This window comes from Canis lupus, chromosome 2 (assembly GCF_003254725.2).
Source record: "Canis lupus dingo isolate Sandy chromosome 2, ASM325472v2, whole genome shotgun sequence".
NCBI classification, from domain to species: Eukaryota; Metazoa; Chordata; class Mammalia; order Carnivora; family Canidae; genus Canis; species Canis lupus.
Genome location: NC_064244.1, coordinates 11,777,700 through 11,803,166, shown reverse-complemented (window position 1 = coordinate 11,803,166; position 25,467 = coordinate 11,777,700). Strand labels below are relative to the sequence as shown.

Here is a 25,467-nt window from a genome sequence, read left to right as displayed (position 1 = left end):
TAGCTATACCATCTTGCATCTCCACTGGCAATGATAAGGTTTCTTTTGTTCCTTGCTGGAATTTGGTATTTTCAGTGATTTGGATTTTAGCCATTCTAATAGGTGTTTTAGCTGTTTCAATTTGTAATTCCCTGATGATACATGATATTGAGAATTTCTCCTATGCTTATTTGCTATCTTCATTGCTGCTTTGATGAGGTCTTTTGTCCCTTTTTAAATTGGGTTATTTTCTTATTTCTCTTTTAAATGTTTTGCATATTTTGTATACTAGTCTTTTTATCAGATTTGTGTTTTAAAATATTTTCTCCGGGGTGCCTGGGGGTGCTCAGTTGTTTGAACATCCAATTCTTGGTTTCGGCTCAGGTCATGATTTAGGGTAATGGGATGGGCTCTGCACTCAGCAGAGAGTCTGCTTGAGATTCTCTCTCTTCCTCTCTCCTTTTCCCCTCCCCCCACTTGCACACTTTCTTGCTCTCAAGTAAATAAATCTTTAAAACATATATTTCCTCCAGTTTATGTGTTTCTTTTTGTTGTCATGACAGTGTCCTTAACAGAGCAGAAGTTTTTAATTTTAGTGAAATCCACCTTACCAGTTTTTCCACTGATGGATCATGATTCTGGTTTTATAGCTAAAAAGTTATCTCAAAATCTAAGATCACATAGATTTTTCTCTTATGTTTTCTCTTTGAAGTTTTATTCTTTTGCAGTGGACCTTAAGTCTATGAACCATTCTGAATTCATTTTGATGAGACATGGAAGTTCTATATCTAGGATCACTTTTTTTTTTTTTTTTTTGGCATGTGAATCTAGTTATTTCAGTACCATTTGTTGGAAATACCAATCTCCCACATTGAGTTGTCTTTGTTCCTTTATCAAAAATCAGTTGACTAGATATACATGGGTCTATTTCTAGGCTCTCTTTTCAGTTCTGTTTATCTTTCACCAATACTACCTTGCCTTGATTACTGTAAATTTAAAATGAATCCCAGTGAGGTAGTGTCAGTTCTCTGACTTTGTTCTTCTTTTTCAATATTCTATTGGCTATTCTGTGTCTTTCCCTATAGACTTTAGAATGACTTTTTTAGTAGCCTTAAAGTTACTTGCTGGGATTTTGCTGGGATTAAATTGAATCTGAATATCAAGTTTTTTTTTTTTAATTTTTATTTATTTATGATAGTCACACACAGAGAGAGAGAGAGGCAGAGACATAGGCAGAGGGAGAAGCAGGCTCCATGCACTGGGAGCCCGACATGGGATTCGATCCCAGGTCTCCAGGATCGCGCCCTGGGCCAAAGGCAGGCGCTAAACCGCTGCGCCACCCAGGGATCCCTGAATATCAAGTTGAGAAGAATTTGTATCTTGACAATATTGAGTCTTCCTCATAATATATCATCCATTTATTTAGGTCTTTCAATTTTTTCATCGGTTTTATAATGTTCATATGAATCATGTATTTTTTGCTGATATAAATAGCATTATGTTTTAAATTTCAAATCCAATTTTTCATTGCTGGATTATAAGAAAATAAATGACTTTTGTATATTAACCTTGTATCTTGAAACCTTGCTGTAAATTAATAATTTCAGGGGTGTTTTGTTGTTGTTGTTGTTGTTGTTGTTGTTGTTGTTGTTCTTTGAGATTTTATATGTAGACAATCATGTCATTTGCAAACAAAAAACATTTTTTTTATTGATCAGTATATCTTTTTTGAAAAGATTTAATTGTTTATTTGAGAGAGAGAGAAAGAGAGAGGAGAGAGAGAGAGATGGAGAGGGGATGAGGGAATGAGAAAACCTCAAGCAGACTCCTCACTGAGTGCAGATCCTGACATGGGGCTGAATCTCATGACCCCAAGATCACTACCTAAGCTGAAACCAAGCGTCTGAAGCTTAAGCAACTGTGGCACCCAAACACTCCTGATCAGTATATCTTTTAGTTCCTTTTTTCTCTTTATTTATTGTATTATCCAGGACTTCCAGTTCAATGTTGAAGAGAAGCAGTGAAAGCACATATCCTTGCTTATTTCTGATCTTTGCAGGAAAGTTTATAGTTTCTCACCATTAAGCATAGGGTTAACTGTAGGTTTTTTGTAAATGTTTGTTATCAAGTTGAAGTTTCTTTCCTATTTCTAGTTTCTTAAGACTTATTATTATGAATGGGTATTGGATTTTGTCCTATGCTTTTTTGTGCATATTATTATATATATTATTATATGATTTTTCTTCTATATCTTGCTGATATGATAGTTTACTTAATTGATTTCCCAGTGTGTATCTACCTAGCATACCTGGAATAGATCTCACCTAGTGCTATTTGTCATTCTTCCTATACATTATTGGATTCAATTTGCCAATACTTTGTTGAAAATTTCTGAATCTATGTTCATGGTAGATATTGGTGTGTTTTTCTTTCTAATAATATCTTGTCTAGTTTTGGTATTCAGGTAAAGCTGGCCTCATAGAATAGATTTGGAAATATTTCCTCTGCTTCTATTTTCTGGTTATGATTATAGATAATTGGTGTAATTTCTTTCTTAGATGTTTAGTAGAATTTACCAGTGAATCTATCTGGGCTTGGTGCTTTCTCTTTTGGAATAATTGATTTAATTTCTTTAATATTACAGGCTTATTCAGATTTTCTATATGTCCTTGTGTGAACTTTAATAGGTATGCCTTTCATGGAATTGGTCAGTTTCATCTGATTTATCAAATTTGTGGACATAGAGTTGTTAATAATAATCCTTTGTTATACTTTCATGGGATCAGTAGTCATAGTCCCTCTTTCATTTCTGATATTTGTATTCATACCTTCTTTCGTTTCCTTAAGTAATCTGGCTAGAAGTTTAGTAATTTTATTATTTTTTCAAAGAATCAGCTTAGGTTACTGATTTTAGATCTTCTTCATTTTCTATTATACGAATTTAATTCTATAAAGTTCTTCTCTATGCACTGCTTTACTGCATCCCACAAGTTTTAATGAATTGTACTTTCATTTTCATTTAATTTGAAATGGTTTTAGTTGTTTCTTGTGATTTCCAATTTAACTCATGTGGTATTAAGAAATATGTTGTATAATCTCCAGGTAGTTTTGGATTTCCCATATATCTTCCTGTTATTATTTTCTAGTTAAACTCCATTGTGACCAGAGAGTGTACAATGTACTATTTCTGTTCTTTCAAATTTGCAGTAATGTATTGGATGGCTTAGAATATTATCAGTCTTTCTGACTGTTTACTGTGAATTCGAGAGGAATGTGTGTTCTCTTGTTCCTGGATAATTTTTTTTATAAATGTGAAGTTGATGGACACTGCTCAGTTCAGCTATACCTTACTGATTTGCTGCCTCCTGATTGCCAATTACTGATAAAAGGATGCTGAAGTCTCCACTTATATGAGTGGATTCATCTATTTCTTCTTGCAGCTCTTCCAGTTATTGTCTCAAGCATTTGACATTGTGCTGTTAGTGATACACATTGAGGACAGCTTTGTCTTAGAGAATTGAGCACTGTCTTCATTTTGTAATACTCTGTCCCTGATAATTTTCCTTTCTCTGAAATTTGCTCTGCCCAAAGTTAATTTAACTTTTCCAGCTTTCTTTTCATTAATATTAACATAGCATATCTTTATCCCTTTACTTTTTAATGTATCTTTGTCCTTATATTTAACTTGAGTTTCTTATAGACAACATAGAGTTAAGTCCTATTAAAAAATCTACTTTAACAATCTCTTTAATTGGTATATTTAGAAAACATTTAAGGGGATTATAGATAGTTGGATTAATATCTAGAATAATTGTTTCTCTTTTATAATTGTTAACCTTCTTTTCTTTTCCTTTTTTTTTTTTTTTTTTGGTCCTCTATTCTTTTTTGCCTTTGTCTTAATTATTTTGTATGATTCCTTTTTTTTCCTTCATTTTGTAGCATATCAATTATACTTCTTTTAAAACTTTGTTTCCCCTAATTTTTGCCCCTTACAATATGCAATTTTAAGTAATCCAGGCCCACTCTCAAATAACACTGTGACTTCATGGGTAGTACACAAACATTATAAACAGCATTTTCAAGTCCCCCTGTCTATCTTTATAACATGCTGCCATTCATTTATTTCACTTACCTCAAACCTAAATTAACTGAATACATTCTTCCTATCATTATTTTTAACAAACTGTTACCTGTTCAATTAATAATAAAACAAAATATTTTATTTACTACATTTATTCTCTTTCTTATTTATATAGTTGGATTTTCTGACTGATATGACTAAAGTCTAAAGAATTTATTTTAACTTTACTTTCAAGGCAGGTAGACTAACAAAAAATTATTTAACTTATGTTTGAGAAAAATCTTTATTCTTTATTTTGATGGATACTTTTATTGTATAAAGAATTCCAGATGGGAGTCTTTTTTTTCCTCTTTAATACTTTAAATATTTTTATTACACACTCTTTTGTTTGCATGATTTCTAAAGAGAAGTCTGATGTAATTCTTGCTTCTCTGTAAGTGAGGTATTTACCCCCACACACCACACCCATATGGGGCTTCTTTTAAGATTTATCCCTGTTTTTGATTTTCTGCAGTCTTAATATCATATGCCCAGGTATAGATAAATATTTGGTGCTTATAAATCTTCTGGGATCTGTGGTTTGGTGTTTATCATTAATTTTGGAAAATTATCATTCATTATCACTTAAATATTTCTTCTTTTTTCTTCTTCTGGTATTTACATTATGCATATTACACCTTTTGTTTTTTGTTTTTTGTTTTTTGTTTTTTTGCATATTACACCTTTTGGAACAATTCCACAGTACTTGGATATTCTGTTCCATTTTTTTTTTCCCTGTCTTTTTTTCCTTGCATTTTATATTTGGTAGTTTCTATTGACATATCTTCAAGCTCACTCATTCTTTCCTCTCCTGTGTCCAATCTATTGATGAGCCCATGTTTTATTTCTGTAAAGACTTTTTTATTTATTTCTAGTATTTCCTTTTGGCTATTTCTTAGACTTTCCATCTCTCTGTTTACAATTCTTGCATCTCTTCTTGCATATTGTCTACTTTTTCCATTATAGCCCTTACCATATTAATCCCTTCTTGGCGGTTAGGATGTGTTTACTCTTTGCTGTAAGTGTAGGTATCAGTTATCATTTCCCTGTTGTCTATTTTTGTCTTTCTGGTTACCTTTCTGTTTCCAGAGATATTTATTTTAAATAAGGTCTGCCATGTGCTATTGTTTCCTTGTATTTGCCTGTTCTTACACAGATGCCTGACTCATATCCTTGGTAAGTTGTGGGGCCTATGCTTAGGTCTCAGGGAGTCTTTTAGTGCCACTGGGTTGTAGCCTTCATAATTGCCTCTCAGATGTTTTTTTCTTTGTGTGTTTTGTTTTTGATTGGTTGGTTGGTTGGTTAGTTGGTTGTTTTCCCACTCCTGAGGTAATATAGGAAGGCTAGAAGCTGCTAAATTGCCTCTTTCCTTTTCTCCACCTGGAAAGCTGCTAGGACTGGAGTTAGGTATTTTTCTCTCTCCAGTTTGGTTAAACCCCAGTAAATTACAATCTCTTTAAGTAGTTTGTCTTGAGTCTTGAGCACAGGTCTTTCTAAGAACAGAATGGTTGGGGTGTATTTCCAATGGCAACTTTTCCCTTCATTTGCCAAAATTTTGAGGGAATTTTTTTTCTAATTTTCAATATGAGAAACTGGTGACATCCCCATAGGTCAAACTCACAAAAGTGTAGAGTCCCTTCAGAATGTTTAACCCTGGAATGCCTGGGTGGCTCAGCAGTTGAGCATCTGCCTTCATCTCAGGGCATGATCCTGAGTCTGGGGTCCAGTCCTGCATCAGGCTCCCTGCATGGAGCCTGCTTCTCCCTTGGCCTATGTCTCTGCCTCTTTCTCTGTGTCTCCCATCAATAAATAAAGAAAAAGTCTTTAAAGAAAAAAAAAGAGTGTTTAACTCTGAAACTTGTCTATAGTGAGCCTTCAGCAATTCATCAGTTTCAGTCCACGTTTCCCTACCCTGCTGCTGGTTCCCACTGGCGTTTCTGTCCTGAGGCTTCTGTCCCAGTAAGCGGTGATTCTTTGTATCTACCTATTATTCTTCTGAATTTTGGGGGTGGTATTCATGATAGCTGTTTGACATCAATTGTCGGATGGATCTAAGAATAGTTGTTGATTTTTAGCTCAGCTTTTTTCTTTTTAGAACTAGTATGATGATTTCTAATCTCTTCTTTATGCCATATGGAGGATTGGAAGCCTCTTATGTGTACAAGTAATGGGTTGTTTAATCTCTGTCTACAATTCTAATTCCAGATTTGTAGATGGCAGTCAATAGTCCTACTCTATGTTCAGCTGTGTACTAAGATCACATAACATATGTGAAAGCGCTAAATTTTCATTAATGTGGGTGTTATTTCTCTTTTATTAAATAATTTTAATGCCCATAAATTCTTCTTTTTGAAGGAAATTTCCCTTTTCATTACTCTTGATTTTTTTATTTTATAAATTTGAGTGTTTTCAAATGAAGTCAAGAGAAACTCTGCATTAAAAAGGATTGTGTAGCTCAGTTCGTTGTTTTACCCTATCAGTGGTGATTAAAGAAAAGACATCTAGCAGAATAGCCAGGAGTAACTGGGATCAAGCAAACCCAAGGTTTTATCTTTCTGATGCATTTCATGCACTAATTTCAATAACTTAAATATATAATGAAATGGATAAAGAGTTTCTGATATCTGGAAGTGTCCATTAGAAAACCCTAAATCAGTACCAGCCTACCTTCCATGTTGCAGGCACTTGGATTTTGTGGCTGGCTGGAGAGGAACTTTAGGATAATCTGCTAATTATGTTCTTTTACTTCTTCACCTGGAAAACCTACATTTGTGGGTATTGTTGATATAGCTGGTCTCTGGTTTTCATACTATCCTGTAATTTAAACATTAACTCATATTTTCTGTTACCTCATCGTATCTTTTATTGAATATCTTCCTCCAAAGGTGTGCTCATTCTAAATCAGTGTTGAAGAGTTTCCTCCTCAGAAAGTGTAACATATATTTAATTGAATAGTATTATATTTGCACTTAGATGACATATCATTTTTTCTATGTTTTGATTTAGAAAGTTCTCTTCAAGTTTTCCCTGCCCTATGTCATAAGCAGTTACAATTATATCATTCTTGAATATAATAATCTTGATTTAATATCTAAAACATTATATCATTTTTATTTATTCTTGAATCCATCTTGTTTTATAAAAATCATGATAAAATGATTGTTTTATAATATATAATGTTAAGTATTATTATGTTAATGGGTGTGTGTCCAACCACAACTTAGAATATCAGAATTGAAGTAGCCAAATTACTTATTCAGTGGCTGATTTTAGAGGCTATCTCAAATAATAAGTTATTATTGAAACATAAAATGGTTTTCAGTAAAATATGTGTAATAAAATATAATGAATAAATTAGAATTATTTAAGGAAATAAGCCATTTTACTTTTTCAAAGTAATAGATTTTTGAAAAATAAATGTTTTGCTGACAGTTATCACAGAAATTTCTCTGAATATAATGAATGTTGTTTTTATTGGAAAACAGAAATAAATAATATTAGCCTTTTTGGGTTTCTCATTGGCCATAAAAAAAACCCTAACATTATATGGAGTCCTTAAATGATTCTCCTATTTTTACCATTGGCCATTGTAGCTACAGAAACACTGTACATAACATGCAATTATTCAATCTAATATGTTAGTAGCATTATAAATACATGTTACAATTGAAACAACCCTTGAGACTGTCAAAAAGTTTAATTGGAATTAATTAGTGAATTAGTGAAATTGATGAGAATTAATGTGGACTGTTGTATGGTGAAATAATGGGTAACATAGGTGAAGTCTATTAGACAGTTAATGCTCATAAAGGCACAGGGGGAGGGAGAACAGGCAGGGGATGTCATTATGGATTTAGGAGAAGCAGAGTAAAAGGAGAATGAAGGAAATGGAATTTGGCAATAGCAAGTAAGATTAATTGAAGATTAACATGATTGAAGCAGAGAGAAAAATGAAATGAAAAACAATAAAAATAGATAAATTAACAAAATACATTTACACTAGGGTTTTGAAAAAAGAAAGTATTGGGTTGTATTTTCATGTAATTTGTTTTTCGGAATTGGTTTTTCTGGAAAAAGAGTTCTAAATAAAGCCATCCCCTTTTAAATCTTTATGTTGTAAGCCAGGATTTATAAAGATAAAAAAGATAATTCAACTTAGGTTGACTTTATAAAGTTGTCCTGCTATCACATTTAATTGGAAGCTTCTTACCTTTTTAATTTTTTAAAAATGTAGGAATTTTGTATTAATTTGAGAAATAGGTACCCACCTGATCTTAGAGCTTTAAATCTTAGAGTGCTTATGTGTGAGACTGGAAATGCAGTTTTGAGCCAAAATCTCTTCATACTGAATCTTAGTTTATTTCATGTATTGAGGAATCAATATAAAAACTAATTTTTGCTTACAAAATGTGTGCTTTTCCATACCATTGATATTAAATCTCACTTTTCAGATTTCCAGATTGGGGCAAGTTTTTCTATTTTTCTTTTTCTGTGATCATCATATTGTGTTACTGATTTTTTTTTAATTTTTTTTTATTTATGATAGGCACACAGTGAGAGAGAGAAAGAGAGGCAGAGACACAGGCAGAGGGAGAAGCATGCTCCATGCACCGGGAGCCGGACGTGGGATTCGATCCCGGGTCTCCAGGATCACGCCCTGGGCCAAAGGCAGACGCTAAACCACTGCGCCACCCAGGGATCCCTTGTTACTGATTTTTAATCTTCCATTAATAGTTGGATTTCTGACTTAGATTTTTTATAATAGTGAATATTAATAGCATGCTAATTTCTGGCTCTACATAATTTGGTGGCTCTTGGAAAAATTTCTGGAATGCCAATATAGTATCATTACATGTAGCAGAATGAGGAGTAGTAATTTTCTCCTGATAGTATAAAATTTAGATACATTTTTTAAAAAATATTTTATTTATTTATTCATGAGAGACACAGAAAGAGAGAGGCAGAGATACAGGCAGAGGGAGAAGCAGGCTCAATGCCGGGGACCTGGTGTGGGACTGGATCCCAGGATTCCAGGACCACACCCTGAGCTAAAGGCAGATGTGCTTAACTGCTGAGCCACGCAGGTGTCCCTGGATAAACTTTTGTAGGATAAATTATCCTTAGATAAATTTAGATGCTGAGAAAAATGAGAAAATATAATTTTTTAGTAGGGAAGAATGTCATTGGGCGAAAACTGTTTCAATAGAAGAAAATTATTCATGGGTTTTCTTTTTTCTGAGTCATATTTTTCCCATGTAAAAAGAAAGAGTTGTGTAAGTGATTGCTAACATACATTACTATTCTAGGGAAATAATTTAGGTATAGAAAGGTAATATAGAAAAAATATATTTACAACCTTGTGTGTTTTTGTTATTTAAAATACAGATTTTTTTTTGAAGAGCAGTGGGAAATGGCATTTTTAAAATTTGTTTTGAATTGTTTTTTTACTGTTTAAAGATTACTGGAACTTGACTTGGTGGTTGGTTTCAAAGCTAACTTTATTGCTATTTCACTTTTATTTATTGAATCTGTTAGTCCTTACACTTAAAAAGTCTTGGATATTGATGTTAATTAATTCAGGAAGATTCCCCATTTGTTCAAATAGTAAATATGTCCTGTGCATTACTTTGGCTTTTGAAATGGCTTGTACATAGTCATGTTCACTTATTATAAATGTTCTCTTCTTTTAAAACAACCTTGGCAAAACATGGACAAAGTCCTTTAGCAATGAGAAATTCTAGTTTTATAGTTCTTCCAGCCTTTTAGAATCTTACGACAGTTACAGGTTTTGGCCTCGCCTACTATGATGCACAGAAATTGACATGAAAGGGAAGCCTGGGTGGCTTAGCAGTTTAGATCCTGCCTTTGGCTCTGGGCGTGATCCTGGATTCCTGGGATCGAGTCCCACATCAGGCTCCCTGCATGGAGCCTGCTTCTCCCTCTCTGTCTGTGTCTCTGCCTCTTTCTTTCTGTGTCTCTCATGAATAAATATATAAAATCTTAAAAAAGTAAAAAAATAAAAATAAAAATAGACATGACAAAATCAAACAGAGGTCTGACTACTTAAAGAAAATATAACTCACTCTGTAACTCCAATTTGTACTGAAAAAAAGTATGATAGTCAAGGTGTCGTGCTGTCACATTGCCAGATTCCATTCTTTCATTAACAACCAGGATGCCCATATATCTCTAACATTCAAGCTGTAAAGAGTGGACTCTCCCCCCCCCCTTATTATTAGATATATACCATTGAGGAATCTGGACTAAACATCCTGGTGTGGTCAGTGATTGGAAACAAAAGAAGCGGTTGGCGGTATAGACATGTGCTTCTCTCCAGTAACAGTGCATTTACAGTGGCATTTGAAGCTGATTTGGCTGGAAATGAGGACATCTTTATTGCCCTTGATGACATCACTTTCACCCCAGAATGTGTCTTTGGAGGTAAGTGATTCTTCAGTAGATGGGGTGTGCAAGTATTGTTTTTGCTATCCATATATAGAAGAATTGGGAATTCCTGATGAATAACATTTGTTTCCAGGTACAATACTATGTATACACTGAAGGAAGAACAGTAGATGTTGCTTTCTGCCCATAAAGTTTTCATGTCCTCCAGGTAGCCAAATTGATTATGGTTCCTTACGAGATGTAGAGGAAAGTTTAGTTTCATTAAAAGAGCATTATTGTCTACTTTCTTTATTTCTAAAGGTTCACAATAACTGCACAAGGTAAGGATTCTTCTGATCACCTGCCATCTTGCAAACTACCTTTTCCATCCATATTAGCTTTCTCCCATTTCCTAGGCCATCTCCCTTCTCCTCACTGTTTCTACTGTACAATCTAGAATTCTTAGTCAAAACAAGAATCTTATCAATAACTCTTTTTGTATGAAATCATCCCCTTAACTGAAATCCGAATGTCTGCTATTTATGATGCTTCCACTTCAGTGGCCATTTTAAAGTCTTCAGATTTTCAATGTTAAATAACAGAGCCATTCATTGTCTTTCTGGCTATTCTATGCCTCATTCAAAATTTTATTTTTACAGGGTTATTTAAAAGGTTCTTCTTTTTGAGGTGCCTGGCTAGCTCAGTTGTGAGTTCAAGCCCTATGTTGTAAGTTCAAACCCCATGCTGAGTGTAGAGATTACTTTAGAAAAATAGAAATTTAAAAAAAAATTTAAGTTTCTTCATTTTAACTCCCACATCTGGGTTCTTATCCTCCAAATGGTTTTTCTCTGAATGCTAAATTCTGGGCAATTTCAACTTCCAGGTCACTCAGCCTAGGTAAATTGTTGATGTCTTTAATTCTAGTCATCTTTATAAATATTCTTCTTCCATAACCCGCTCCCACACTAACATCCTGGATCTTATTATCCTGTCTGAAATTTTAGGGTTGAAAACCTCATCTAATCATTATATCCTCTACTTTCTGATTACTACTCTTAAACCTGTTTTCAAACATAATTAACAAGAAAAAATACAATTCTAGATTCTCAGTGCTTCCTACTTTCTTCCAGAAAATAGCTCCTTTATACTTTTTTCCTAATAATCTCAGATCCAATGATCTAGCATCTCAATTCCATTCTCAGTCAGCAATTTGAGTTATTTTATGTACATTTTTTTATTTTTTAAAGATTTTTAAAATTTATTCATTTGAGAGAGAGTGTGCATGTGCATGCACAAGTGAGGGGAGGGGCAGAGGAAGAGAGAGAAGCAGACTCCCAGCTGAATAGGAAGCCTGATGCAGGGCTTTATCCCAGGACTCCGGGATCATGACCTGAGCTGAAGGCAGATGCTTAACTGATTGTGCCACCCAGGTGCCCCTGTATCCAATTTTTTAAAGATAAATTTGGGTTATAATTATGTACCAGGCATTGTGCTAAGCACTTCACATGTATTAACATATTTATTGATCAGACTAACTTCGTGTAATACATACAAGTATTCAGGTCATGTTCAGTCTTAATGGCCTTATCAGTCTTTGAAGTTGGGTTATTATAACCATTTGTATTTTCCAGGCTGCTGCTGGTCATGCTTATTGAGACCACAAAAAATTTTGGCTTATCATCTTATCTTGTGGTCAAGGTTCCCATTCCCTGACACTGCTCTTCTACAACAATCTTCAAGTCTCCCAGCTGTTCCCTTCAACTTTCTTTACTCTGCCAATGTTCTTATATCTTTGAATAGAAGATAACTCCCTTTGGTTACAAATTCCCTCAATGTTTCTTTTCTACCTCTAAATGTACCTGTATCGACAACCAAAGTCTTTTTTGTCACTACCTGTCTTAGGGAAAACTCTGTCTTTCCAAGAGTAAATGCTCTTCGTCATTTCCATTCTTAGTTCCTTCCAGTCACTGTTCTATCAAAGTATTCTCTGTCCTCTATCTCCAGTTTTTTTTCCTTTCCCTACTTATTCTTAGCTCTTGCCACATGCATATAAACATACATACATATGTACATACACATACATACATATACATACATGAATTTCGTATCACTTTCCACTAGTTTTGAGCTCTTCAAGAGCAAGAGGACTTGTCTGTTTCTTCTCCAGAGCCTAATTTAATACAAGGCCTAAGAAATCTGAGCTGTATAGTTACTATAATTCTAAATAATCATAATAACAGTAATAACTGATTGGGTTTCTAACATTTGCCTAAGTAGGTTATTAACCACCATGTTATAGAACAGATTCTATTTTTGTGGACAGTTAAAAAAACAAACAACAACAAACAGTAAGATCTTTCACATTAACCCATGTCTTCTTTCTGTGATTTCCTATAAAAGAAGCACCTCCAAACAAATGCCCATCCAAAATCCAGAACTTCTAGGTATAGTTTTTACAGGATTGCTTCATGGTTGATTCAGGCAGATGTTTTTAGAAAATCATCCATTAAACCGATATTTCTCAAACAGAGATGTGAGGACCTCAATAATGACATGTCAGGAGCATGCAATACCACCAAATAAACTGCAATTCCACTTGACTTACTTGAAGATCTGGGGAGAGAAGTTCCATAAAGTATTACATGATATATATTGTAGACATATATTGAGTGATGGAGAGGTGACAGCTGGACTACAATTTGGAGACGCAAGTCTAAATCATGACTGTGTCACTAAATAATTATATAATTCTGAGAAAATCATTAAAACTCCTTAGACCATGTTTTGTCATCAGGGAAATGAAATAGAAAATGTCTTAAGTCCCTTCCAAATCTTCCATTTTATGATTACATGCAGCTGGATTTGTACAGAGGATCAGGAAAGTAGAGGGAATAGCATAAAGAATGACAAAAAAAAAAAAAAAAAAGGGAGAGAGTCCATAGAGAAGGAGGGGGCAGGTAAGGGGCTACAGGAGTGAGGGCAGATAGGTTCAAGCAGAGGTGTCACTGCAGTTAGAGAAGACCTGTCACTCTTTGGTATGTTGGTAAACTTGAGCAGGCCTGCCCCTCATCCACTCAGTGTTGGTTGAGAATCTACAGTGTGCTGCACTGGATTTGGATTGGAAGGGCAGTTATGAATATAAGTTGTGTGTTTTTTTTTTCATTTGTTTATTTTTTTACCTCTCCATTACCATACTCTAAACACACCTAAGGCAACAAATTCTATAGATTTTGCCTTCTTATTTTTTTCCCTTCCATTTTCTGCTCAAACTCTAGTTCAAGACTTCCTTATTACTCAGTAGGATCTCTGTAATGGCTGCATAACTGATTTATCTAATTTACTGACATGTATAGAAACACAATATTCATCTTCTAGTACCTGTTATAGAGTAAGTTCCAGAAAAGTGGATCTGGTATCTTTCTTACTCAACACAGTAACAAAAAGATTTTTACCTGTAAGCAACAGAATCTGACTTGCACTAACTTAAGTAGAAACTAAGTTTATTGAAAGGATTTTGAATAGGTCCAAAAATTAAATGTAATACTGAGAATCTAACTTGGAAAGAAAAATGGGAAGCAAGTGAAATGAACTAAATCAGTGGGTAAGACTGGTTTATTTCATGGTCTTTGAATACTTGCTTTGGAAAATGGTCTATCTACTCCCCTGCCATCACTATGAATGGTCTCTAGTGGTCCCTGCACCACTCTGTCAGAAAAGAGCTGGTTGGAAGCGTCCCTGACCAAGCCCATGCTTCGGGGTCCCCTAAATTATACTCTCATATTTAATCTCCACATCATCCAGGTCTGCATGATGGCCAGTTTTCTCTTTAATCATAATCAAGCTTCAATACTCTGTAGCATATGGACCAAATTATAAAGCTAACCAAGAATAATAAATTATCTGTTTGTACTCTAATAGGAAATAAAAGGGGAAACTAATGAAAATACACAAATTCATAGAAGTTATAAAAGAGAAGAAAAATGCTTACAGGCTCTCAATTACCTACTAAATAAGTTTCTTATCGTTTAGTACAACTCTTATCTGTGTCTATGAAATAATCCCTTAAAATATGACCCTCCCCCCCCCCGACCTCCTCTGTCCAGCTGTGCTCCATACTCTTCCACCTCCATGACTTTGGTCCCACCGCTTCTCTGGCTGGGAACGCTTTGCCCTTTACCTCCTCTTGTGTAAATGCTTTCCCACTTTCAAGCTCAGAGCAAAGCAGCCTTTGTCATGAATTTATCCTTAATACTCCCCACAGGAAGCCAAACCTTGTGGCAGATTCTCTTAGCCTGAAATTTGTGGCTCTCCTATTATGTATCTTATGGTATTTTGTGATTTGCATGGCTTATTTTCTGTCTTTTTTTGGGTCCCTCTGTGTTAAAAAAAAAAGTCACCGCTGTCATTATCCTGTTTTGTGTGTGTGTGTGTTTTAATTTTAGTGAGAATGAGTGATCTTTAATTTTTAGGTTGATTGAGAAAAGCATAAAATAAATTTCAAGTCAGCATGTGATACAGAATAGATACTTATTTTTTTTTAAAGATTTTATTTATTTATTCATGACAGACACACAGAGAGAGAGAGAGAGAAGCAGGCTCCATGCAGGGAGCCTGACGTGGGACTTGATCCCAGATCTCAACGATCACATCCTGGGCTGAAGGCAGCGCCAAACCACTGGGCCACCAGGGCTGCCCTGAGAATAGATACCTATTTTATATCAAAGTGATATACCAAGTATACATAAATTATTTAAAATGCAATTTTAATATATGGTTCATTTTTATAATTTTGATTCAGTTAGTAATTCATGAGCCTAATTTTATTTATTTTTTTAAAGATTTATTTATTTATTTATGATAGACAGAGAGAGAGAGAGGCAAAGACACAGGCAGAGGGAGAAGCAGGCTCCATGCCAGGAGCCCAACGCGGGACTCGATACCGCGTCTCCAGGATCGTGCCTTGGGCCAAAGGCAGGCACTAAACCGCTGAGCCACCCAGGGATGCCCTCATGAGCCTAATTTTAAAATGAATAGTGATGAATGTACAGAAAGCTGAAAGAAAATGATAATCAGTCAATTATAGTTCACTTATTGACTTCTAGAATATTGTTAGCCTTTAAGTCTATTATTGTGGGTCACGAAGTCCTCACCGTTCATCAAAAGATGGGACAATTTCTACTTGCTCTGGGAAGGGGCATTACATTTAAAGGAAGAACAAAACAAAATACAAGAACCAGAAAATGGCATTAAAAGCTAATACCAGACAGGCATATGTGAGCAGGACCCACACCCCCCCACCATGGTCTGCATTTGGAGAAACTTGCATATTATACTATGAGATGGTTCTTATTTGATTTTTTTGCTGATCATCAAGCTGGAAGGAATTTTGTTTAATTAGGGGGAAAAATCCAAATGAAAACCATGGAAGACTCAGTCCCAGTATGAACTATATGCCATTAGCCTGGCTGGATTTGACACGTGCCTCTCTTTGAACTTGAAGATAAACCACAGGTTACTATTCTTCTTAAAGGTAAATGCTTTTATGTGAGCACTGATATTATCATATAAACATATATTTTTGTATGTATGACAAATATATACATAATATATACTTTAATGTCTAAGTAATATAATGTATACATAATACAAAGCATGGTGTAGTGATATAGTACTTTCTCTAGCATGTAAAAACAATAGTCTTCTTCTAAATTCCTAATCATTTTTGGAAATTATCATAACCTTTGCTAAGACCTTTTTTTTTTTTTTTCACTCAGAAGTAGGGCCAACTGTTTACCAAGCCAAGTATGTCTGAGAGATTCTGGGAGCTTTGCATTGCCAAGGTCAATCTGGCTCTGTTTTGTTCTCTTGGGCTATTAGAGTCTACTTTTATTATGGTTTTCCTGATTCCCTGGGACACATATGTTGTTATTTGGAAAACATCCAGACTTTATGAAAACAAATTTGTTTGTTTGTTGCCTAAGAAATAGAAGAAGAAAGTGACACTACTTCACTAAAAAAAAAAAAAAAAATGTTTTAAGAAGAGTTTGTTTTTTTTTTTTTTAAATTAAAATTCAAGTGGCTTTAACAATTCTGATAACGGTTTTTCTGATACCATCTTATTAGCATGTGACAGCACTTTACCCAGAAAGGACTGGTTACTCTTTCTGGAAATAGTTGGAAGTGGCAAAAATAGAAAACAACAAAAACACAACTTTCTTGGCTTCAGAAAGAATAAATTGATTTATATGTATGAGTTCTTTTTGCTAATACAAACTTGCTCAAAATAGAAAACATGAGGTTAGAGAAATAACTAAGTTTTGGTAAAAACAGGTATAAGGAGATGACGGGCTGGGTTGTTTCTGCCAGATAGAGTAAATGATTGATTAATGAGGAGGTCAGCATAAGTTCTAGAATATCCTCACCTTGCTATTTGCCTCTTCTGGTCTTTCTGATTGTAATACAATTAATGTAATATTAGCCATGCCTACTGAAGTATCCCATATGGGGCAAGATAACCCAATAAACTTCAAAGTAATCTTTTAATCATTTTATCAGAAAGGCAAAAATTAGTCTTAAAAATCATGTGTTTTTTAAAATAATAATTCAATCATATACAACACTCTGAACTTAGAGATAAAGCTACTCATTAATATTTCTCAAAAGTAAATAATGGTTAAACATAGCTATATTTATCTCTATCTCTACTGCTGATGCCCTATTAATTGGAAGTTATGGGATCACAGTCACTTTCTCGGGTTGGGTCATAGAAGTAGTCAAGACAACACAGCTGAGAGATCTCTGAAAGATCACCATAGAATTATATTTGATTCCTGAGTGGTCTTCTCTATCACTAGCCTCAGCAAATCATCCGTCTTTCCTTTGGCCTTCCTAAAACCTTTCGATTTCCTTCAGTTGTATATATTTCTGGTGTATGATGGAGAAATAGTTTCCCACTCTCCACCTCAAGTCTTCTACACTTAGACAAAAATTTAATAATTGATTGGTGTCAAGATACTCAACATTTCTGTAAGTAAAAGGTTTCCCACTCACAGGAATGAGAATGGCATTTTCTTTCCTGGTTCCTTCCGAGCCAGCAAAGAGTATGATACCATCTTATCTGAAAAATTCATTATTTTCCTCTTCAACTGTAGGTTTGATAGGGAGAAGAGAGGTGAGGCTGAGTCAGGCATCAGGACAATGGTACTTCATCATGCAAGGACAGTGGGCTTAATCCTGTAAGGTATTGAAGCATCATTTTTTAGCAGGAGTCCTCCTTTGGGAAATGTAAACTGGAAGCAATACGAAGCATGAATTTAAAAAGCTTTTTTAATAATAATGGTCCTAAAATTAGAAGTCAAGAGTTCAGCATTTGGGGAATTTTTTTAACTGTTAAATAAAATTGCAGTTAATATGGGCCAGAGCTACCAAGTGAACAATAGCATTAAATTAGGTCAAATATATAACTTAGTCCAATATTGTGCATAATAGAAGCCACACCAGCATAGAAATATTCGACCAGGAACTGTTGTACCATCTGGAAACGATAAAATAGGAATGAGTTATCCACTAGGGTCTCTTTGGGTTCCAGGCCTCATGACAAGAAAGAAATGACCAAAAAACACTCTAACATTTTATATTTTTATATATGTTCCCACATTCACACACGTTTTAGATTATTTGGAGTTAGATGATGACAGAAAATTCTTCATTTATGCAATTTCAATCATTTACGTTGCTATCACTATTTTTTAGTTAGTAAAGAACTGGCTATAATCGTGGCAAACGTCAATGTTGAATAAAAGTGATAACTCTTTGGGGGCCTCTGAAATATGTTCTGTTTCCTCAGCTCTTGATTTTCCCTAAGTATATTCTTGATTTTCTTTCAAGTGTGCAAGCTCCATGTGAGCTAGGGGAGAGCAGGTTCTCTGGCAGTAGGATGTTCACCCCTCCACCACAGCCTGTGTGCTCTCTCACTTATGTTGCCCATCATCCGCGCTCTTTCCATCACTTGTGAAGAGCTCCATGGTTTCAAACAACGCACCAATGGGCACATGTGCACACATGCATACTTACATATGATATTTGTACAAATGCACGTATACATATATAAAGGCATTATATGTATCTCTATATACATTTTTAATTCTTTCAGCTTTCTTCTATACTTATTTTAGTTTAGCCTTGAGTGGCTACAGCTCTTCACTTTGAAAATAATGATTATTTTCTGTTTGGCATCTGTTCTCAGGTTCTTATCAGCTTTTACACTGGATCCAACTTCTGGAAACTGTTAAATATCCTTTCCTTTTGTCTCTTCGGTCAGACATTTGGCTTTTCTCTTTCGTGTAGGCCTTCTGACCGCCAAATAAGCCCTCCTGACTCATCTATACTCTGCATGCTCCCCATACATCTCTGTTTGTACCACACTCTTCTGTTTTTCTTTAGTCCGAACAAAGGTCATCTTCCATCTTTCCGGGAATATTTAAGCTATTAGATATTAAAATTAAATAAGAAAATCACTATGATCCTCTTAGGGCTCCAAATTAGAGATAACTATTATTAATGAAAAAAGAAAAAAAATTTAAAAAATAAAGAAAGAAAAAAGAAATGAAAAAAAAAAAAGGGAGATCCCTGGGTGGCTCAGCGGTTTAGCACCTGCCTTCGGCCCAGGGTGTGATCCTGGAGTCCTGGGATCGAGTCCTACATTGGGCTCCCTGCGTGGAGCCTGCTTCTCCCTCTTCCTGTGTCTCTGCCTCTCTCTCTGTGTCTCTAATGAATAAATAAATAAAATATTTAAAGAAATGAAGATTTTTATACTCTGTGAATGATCCTTCAGGAAATATGAACAAAAATTATAGCTCAAAATATCCTCAAACCAAAAGTTCTGAAGAATTATGTGTGTGTATGTGCAATATTTTCCCCTCCTATAGTCTTAATTTTTTTGTGATCTTTTTAAGTATTGTTATTGAGATATGTGGCAGAGATAAACAATTACCAATTTATAACTGATGTATTTAACAGTGAGCATTTTACCATTTATATCCTTAAGTACAGCAATATTTGGCAAGAGCTTAATTCCTGGTCTTTAAAACTGAAATTCCTTGTGTGTATATTTTTCCTTTCAAAATAGGCAATCAATTTTACTTTCACTAAACATATTAATCATCAAGATAAAAATCCATCAGATTATCCTTGAGACTTTTAGGCTTTTATTGAACTTACATGAAAATCATAAGAATGTTTCACAGTGTTTCACTGTAAATTATTAGTATGAAATAATTTTTATTGGTATAAGAAAGATATTTCAGCTTCTTCCAAAACTGAGTGAACAAGGAACCAACATCTTGTAGGAGGATAAAGAAATACCCAAAATGTCAGGAACTGTAACTGTCTGCAGAGCACAGAATGAAATAGAAAGTGGTGTTCAGAGGAATGCCTTAGTTACTAGGAATAGGAAAATTAGTCAACAATGTCGGTTCCTAAACTTCTTTATCCCAGGTATTTTGTTTTTGTTTTTTTCCTCTTCCCTCTCCTGAGATTTACTGCAAAATAAAAAGGGAAGATGTATTCATATAGAGAGCATTGTTTTAAAAGCTCTTTACGTAAGATCCCATAAAACTTCTGAAGCAATTGGTAAAAACCCATAGTTTCTATATGAATGTATGATAGCTTTAGTTGCTAAACTACAGATTTATTAAATATATAAGAAGTTTATCTTTTTAGAGAACTTTAGAGTTTCTATTTTTTCTGATCTACTCTATCTTGTGGCTTATTAAATAAATGGAAATTGTCAATTTGTCAGTGCATTCTTAGTTTTATCCATTTCGCTTATCTCACTGCCTACGATCAAGGAAAGATCAAGGAAAGTAAAACTACTATTTAAACCATTGATTTATTATTCATCAGTTTAAGAAATATTTGTTGAGCAACACTTCATGACAATTATTTGGACATTAAAATGTCACGGTATTTTCAAATGAAGTTTGAAACTTCTTCAACTCTGATTTGGAATGGCCAAATTCAATGTGAAATCACAACTCTGAGCAAAAAAAATGGATAAAGACATGACAAATATGCAGTTTTTGCAGTTGTAGTGATTCTGCTGCTTTTTTTTTTTTTTTTTTTTGTGGTGGTGCTAGAAGAGCTTCAATTGTGGAATTTTCTGCTGGTTTCAGAATCACTTTTCTCAAAACAAACTTGAATACAAATTCCCTATACTCCCAAGCAGCATTTCTTACCTTATTTTCTGCTGAAGCATACAAAAACGAATGCTCATGTGCTTATCCACTCGTCATGCAATATAATACAGCAGTGACTTATGAACAATTTAAGATGCTTACTGTACATCCACACTTATTCTCCACTGGAGGAAGCGCACTTGGTGGGATATAGTGAGTGAATGTAGCTTTACTGTTGATACCGCCTTGAATTAGCTCTAATATATAGAGAACAAATCAGTTGCAAACTACAACATGAGATCTACTTCATTATTGATCCCAGTACACTTTAGACTTGTAATTCACTTGACGAACTTTCCCCTACAGTTATTATGAGATAGTATAGTAGTGTGTGTGCGTGTTTGTGTGTGTGTGTACGCGTACACGCGTGCACGAAGCTTTCACACCAGCCTCTCATCTCCCTGCCCAGCGTCAGGTCTATGCAATACCTCTTATCAGATACAGCTTGAGAGATGTTGACTTAACAAGAAGTGACTTTAAGTTCAACAGTGAATCATTTTGTTAAAATGAGTGCACCATTTTTTTGGAGTGTCTTTTCTCCTGCTCCCATCCCTCTGTCACACTCTCCAAAATGTGAACAACCCTCTCTCTTACTTTATCTTTCTTTTTTTTCTATCCTGATGGTGCCCCTTGGGGCATATGGAAGTGACACCTGAATGTGCTCTTTTCAGCTTGGTTTCCTGGAGGTCTTAGTTTTGCTCTAATCACGTTCCTCTCTCCCACAAAATTACCCCCTCATGTAGGTACAGCAGCATGCATTTCCAATGCAGCATACCAAGGTTGGCACTGATAAGGCTCTATGCTCCTTGTGTGTCCACTGCGCTTTAGGTCCATTGGTTTTAAACAACTTGCCTAAGCAGCTCACTGGGGATGGTAAATAATGGGCCAGTGTGCTTGGCCTATGCACACTACATTTATCAAAGTATTGTGTACTCTTTTTTAAAGATTTTATTTATTTGAGAGAGAGAGAGCACACGGGGGAGATTCAGAGGGAGAGGACAAGCAGACTCCCCACTGAGGGTGGAGACCAATGTGTGGCTCGATCCACAACCCTGAGATCAGGACCTAAGCCGAAATCAAGAGTTGGACACTAAACTGACTGAGCCACTCAGGCACTCTTAAAGTATTGTGTACTTTAAATGTTGAAATTTAAAAGGGATTTGAAGAAACTAGAACATAGAGATTTCAGAAGAAAAACATCAAATAGGAGATACAGGCTAGAATACAGATTTTTTAAAAATATTTTATTCATTCATGAGAGACACAGAGAGAGAGGTAGAGACATAGGCAGAGGGAGAAGCAGACTCTGTGGGGAACCTGATGCGGGACTCGATCCCAGGACCCCAGGATCACGACCTGTGCCAAAGGCAGATGCTCAGCCACTGAGCCGCCCAGGTGTCCCTCAAGTACAGATTCTGAGGTATATTGTTGCTGCTTTTTCTTAGATGATGCCTTCTTGCTGTGTCCTCACAAGGTGGGAGGAGCAAGAGTCATTTTTATGTTCACGAGGGCTGATCACCTCATGAGCTAATCACCTCTACATATCATCGCATTTCAGCATATGAAATTTGGGAGGACACAGACATTTGGTCTATAGCACGACATATATCTACCATTGTAGTGTCATACAGAAGAATTTCCTAGCTCTAAAAATCCCCTGTACCACACTCATTTTTTTTTAAGATTTTATTTATTTTTATTTTTTTTATTATTTTTTAAATAATAAATTTATTTTTTATTGGTGTTCAATTTGCCAACATACAGAATAACACCCAGTGCTCATCCCGTCAAGTGCCCCCCTCAGTGCCCGTCACCCATTCACCCCCACCTCCTGCCCTCCTCCCCTTCCACCACCCCTAGTTCCTTTCCCAGAGTTAGGAGTCTTTATGTTCTGTCTCCCTTTCTGATATTTCCTACCCATTTCTTCTCCCTTCCCTTCTATTCCCTTTCACTATTATTTATATTCCCCAAATGAATGAGAACATCATTTATCTCTTCTATTCCCCAACCCCTGGCAACTTCTGAGCATTTTACTGTCTGAGCACTTTACTGTCAAGCTAAGCACAGATATATTGTGTAGCAGAATACAGAATTTTCATCAGATAAAACAAGAGACTTAAGAGAAATGCTGGGCTTTATGGAGAAGTGCTTCTGGCTAAGAGCCTATTTAGACCCCCCTAGGGATGCAAGTTCATGTTCCTCTCACATCAGAAATACTTTAGCGAAAATTTAGGAAGTGATTCAGAGGAATTCAGTTTAAAACCGGATACGTTTTGGTGCTTGGAGTGTATCTGAGGCCAGGTTCCCAGGGAAGTGGACCTTGAGACACAGATTCCTTTGTAGAAAGCCGATTGGAAATTCTCCCAGCAGTAAGCCCCGTGGAGGAAGGGAGCAGGACTGGCCGGAGGGACGCTCAGGTGCGATGCAGGTGCCGTAGGGGGGCCTCAGCCCATGCCATGGGGGCTCTGGAGCCGCACTGGCCCTTTCATAGTTGTCCCTGGCTGAGGCGCAGGGGCTGGGCCTGTCTATCCCCAGTGCACCAGTCAGTGAATGGAGCCATTTCCCGGGAGGGGTTGTAACTTCAGATGGAAACTCCCAGGGTTGGACTCTGGGAGCTGTCTGCAAATCCCCCCTGCCAGGCAGTTGTGGGATAAAACACCTTAATCTTGGTGGAAAAACCTCAGCCCAAGACAGAATCCACAAAAGGCAGGACAAGTCTACCAATTTCCTTGTAAAGAAGGACGTGAGCTCTGAGTACCTTTTGCCATAAATAATTCTGAATAATTCCTCCAAATAAAAGGTATTATTTATATTTATGTATCTAATGTAAGGGAAAATGTAGGGGAACACACCCACATGTGTGCGTGTGCATGCACACAGACACACATATATGCCTCATTCTGAACAGGGGAGAAGCACTGGGAATTTGTGCTTGTCTTGGAATATGGAAAAATTACTTCCTTTGTATTCTTTTTTCAGAAAGGTTAGTACCTCATCTAAGTAATAGGTGTATAATGAAATCTGATTCTAAATTTTTATCATATGCAGTTTATTCAAACTTCTCAACCTTTGATGAGTTCGTAAAGATGAAAGTTCAGCATATAAAATATTTTAGAAAAAAATCAAATTAAGAATGTCTACCTTTCCTTAAATGTGAGTTTAATCTAATGGATGTGTGTGTGTGTGTGTGTGTGTGTGTGTAGGTATAAAGATATAAAAACTTAAATCCAGGGACACCTGGGTGGGTCAGTGGCTGAGCATCTGCCTTTGGCCCAGGTTGTGATCCCAGAGTCCTGGGATCGAGTCCTGCATCAGGCTCCCCACAGGGAACCTGCTTCTCCCTCTGCCTGTGTCTCTGTCTCTCTCTGTGTATCTCATGAATAAATAAAAAAAATCTTTAACAAAACAAAACAAAAGCTTAAATCCAATTTACCTTCTAAATTTGAGTTTCTGATGCGTACAACGGAGCACTACAAGTGTATATGCCACTATGACCTGTTAGTCGTGAGCTAAAAACATGGTAGCAGTGTCTTAAAGTCATACATTTAGCCCAGTCCAATAAGGTGGTTTCCTGGAAAATTTCCCGCAAATATATGGCTTTCACCACAGAGTTTGAGTCTAAATATATCCTACATATATTACCACTACTCGATTGAGTCGGGAGAAAGAACTTTAAAGTTTCATTTTTTTTAAGAAATTCACAACAGCATCTTAATACATAAAACAAATTATTCTTATATAATCTTATATATAATATATAATCAATATCTTCTATATAATTGTGTAATTATAATTATATATCTTTTGTATAAGATAGAATATATAATCCTATATATAATTTAAATAACAATATGAATAAAAGTTGTTCTAAAATGTAAAGAACACAAAACTATTCCTGAACTGGTCCCCACCATTATCTATTTTTCCCCTTAATATACTGACAGGTTCATCAACAACTGTTAAAGAGATAATATGAAGCTTAAGAACCATTGCACCAATAATATTCCAGCAAATTAATGCAATTAGGTATATTCTCATATATTTCTGACTTCTAAAAATTATAGCAAGTCATCAGTCTTTGCTCATGCTTTAAGTTTTGGCTTAGAGCTGATTTAAACCAGTGCTGCAAAAATAAATAAATAAACAAACAAACAGACAAACAAACCAGTGCTGCAGAAGAGTTTCATGTGATAAAAATTTGTAAACTAGTATTATTATGGGCCTCTGCATCCCCATTTGTAAAATAAGGCGATTGGATTTGAACCACATTATCTTCAAGATTCCTGCTAGGGCAGTATCTTGCCATCCATTATGATTTCATTGGTGCTTTCCATATGACAGCACATGACTTTTGAGCTGTCATCAAGACCCAAGGGCCTAGAGCAGTGTGACAAACTCATGGCAGACGTCTATTTCTGTGACTCAGCCCTGACCAGGGTCTCAGGAGCCAAATTTCCCAAGTGGAGGCTACAAAAAGTTTGTAAACTACCTACTGGTCGAATGACAGTTTCCTTCACATAATTCTAGAATTGCGAATGCAGCTTTCCAAAGTACTTAACTTACTGTGTAAAATAGCTTCACTCTCAAGGGAAATCTGATGTAGTGGTCAAATTTAAAACACACGAACCAAAATCTCTTCTTTAGTTTGAAAGTGTCATTTTTTAAAGGATGTTGTTTCTAAGGTTAAGATGGGGCATAGTCTCTAATAACACCTGGATGTTTTGCGGAGCTCACATCATTCCTAATTGA

The 25,467-nt window shown here is 35.5% G+C and overlaps 1 protein-coding gene across 1 annotated transcript in view; it reads left to right on the top strand.

The window, feature by feature from the left end:
- Window positions 1–25,467, top strand: part of MALRD1 (MAM and LDL receptor class A domain containing 1) — a 649,658-nt gene that overhangs the window by 481,659 nt on the left and 142,532 nt on the right. Inside the window, 2 exon segments of the mRNA XM_049096644.1 lie at window positions 10,339–10,540; window positions 23,015–23,031. Coding sequence (XP_048952601.1) covers window positions 10,339–10,540; window positions 23,015–23,031 — 219 coding nt within the window.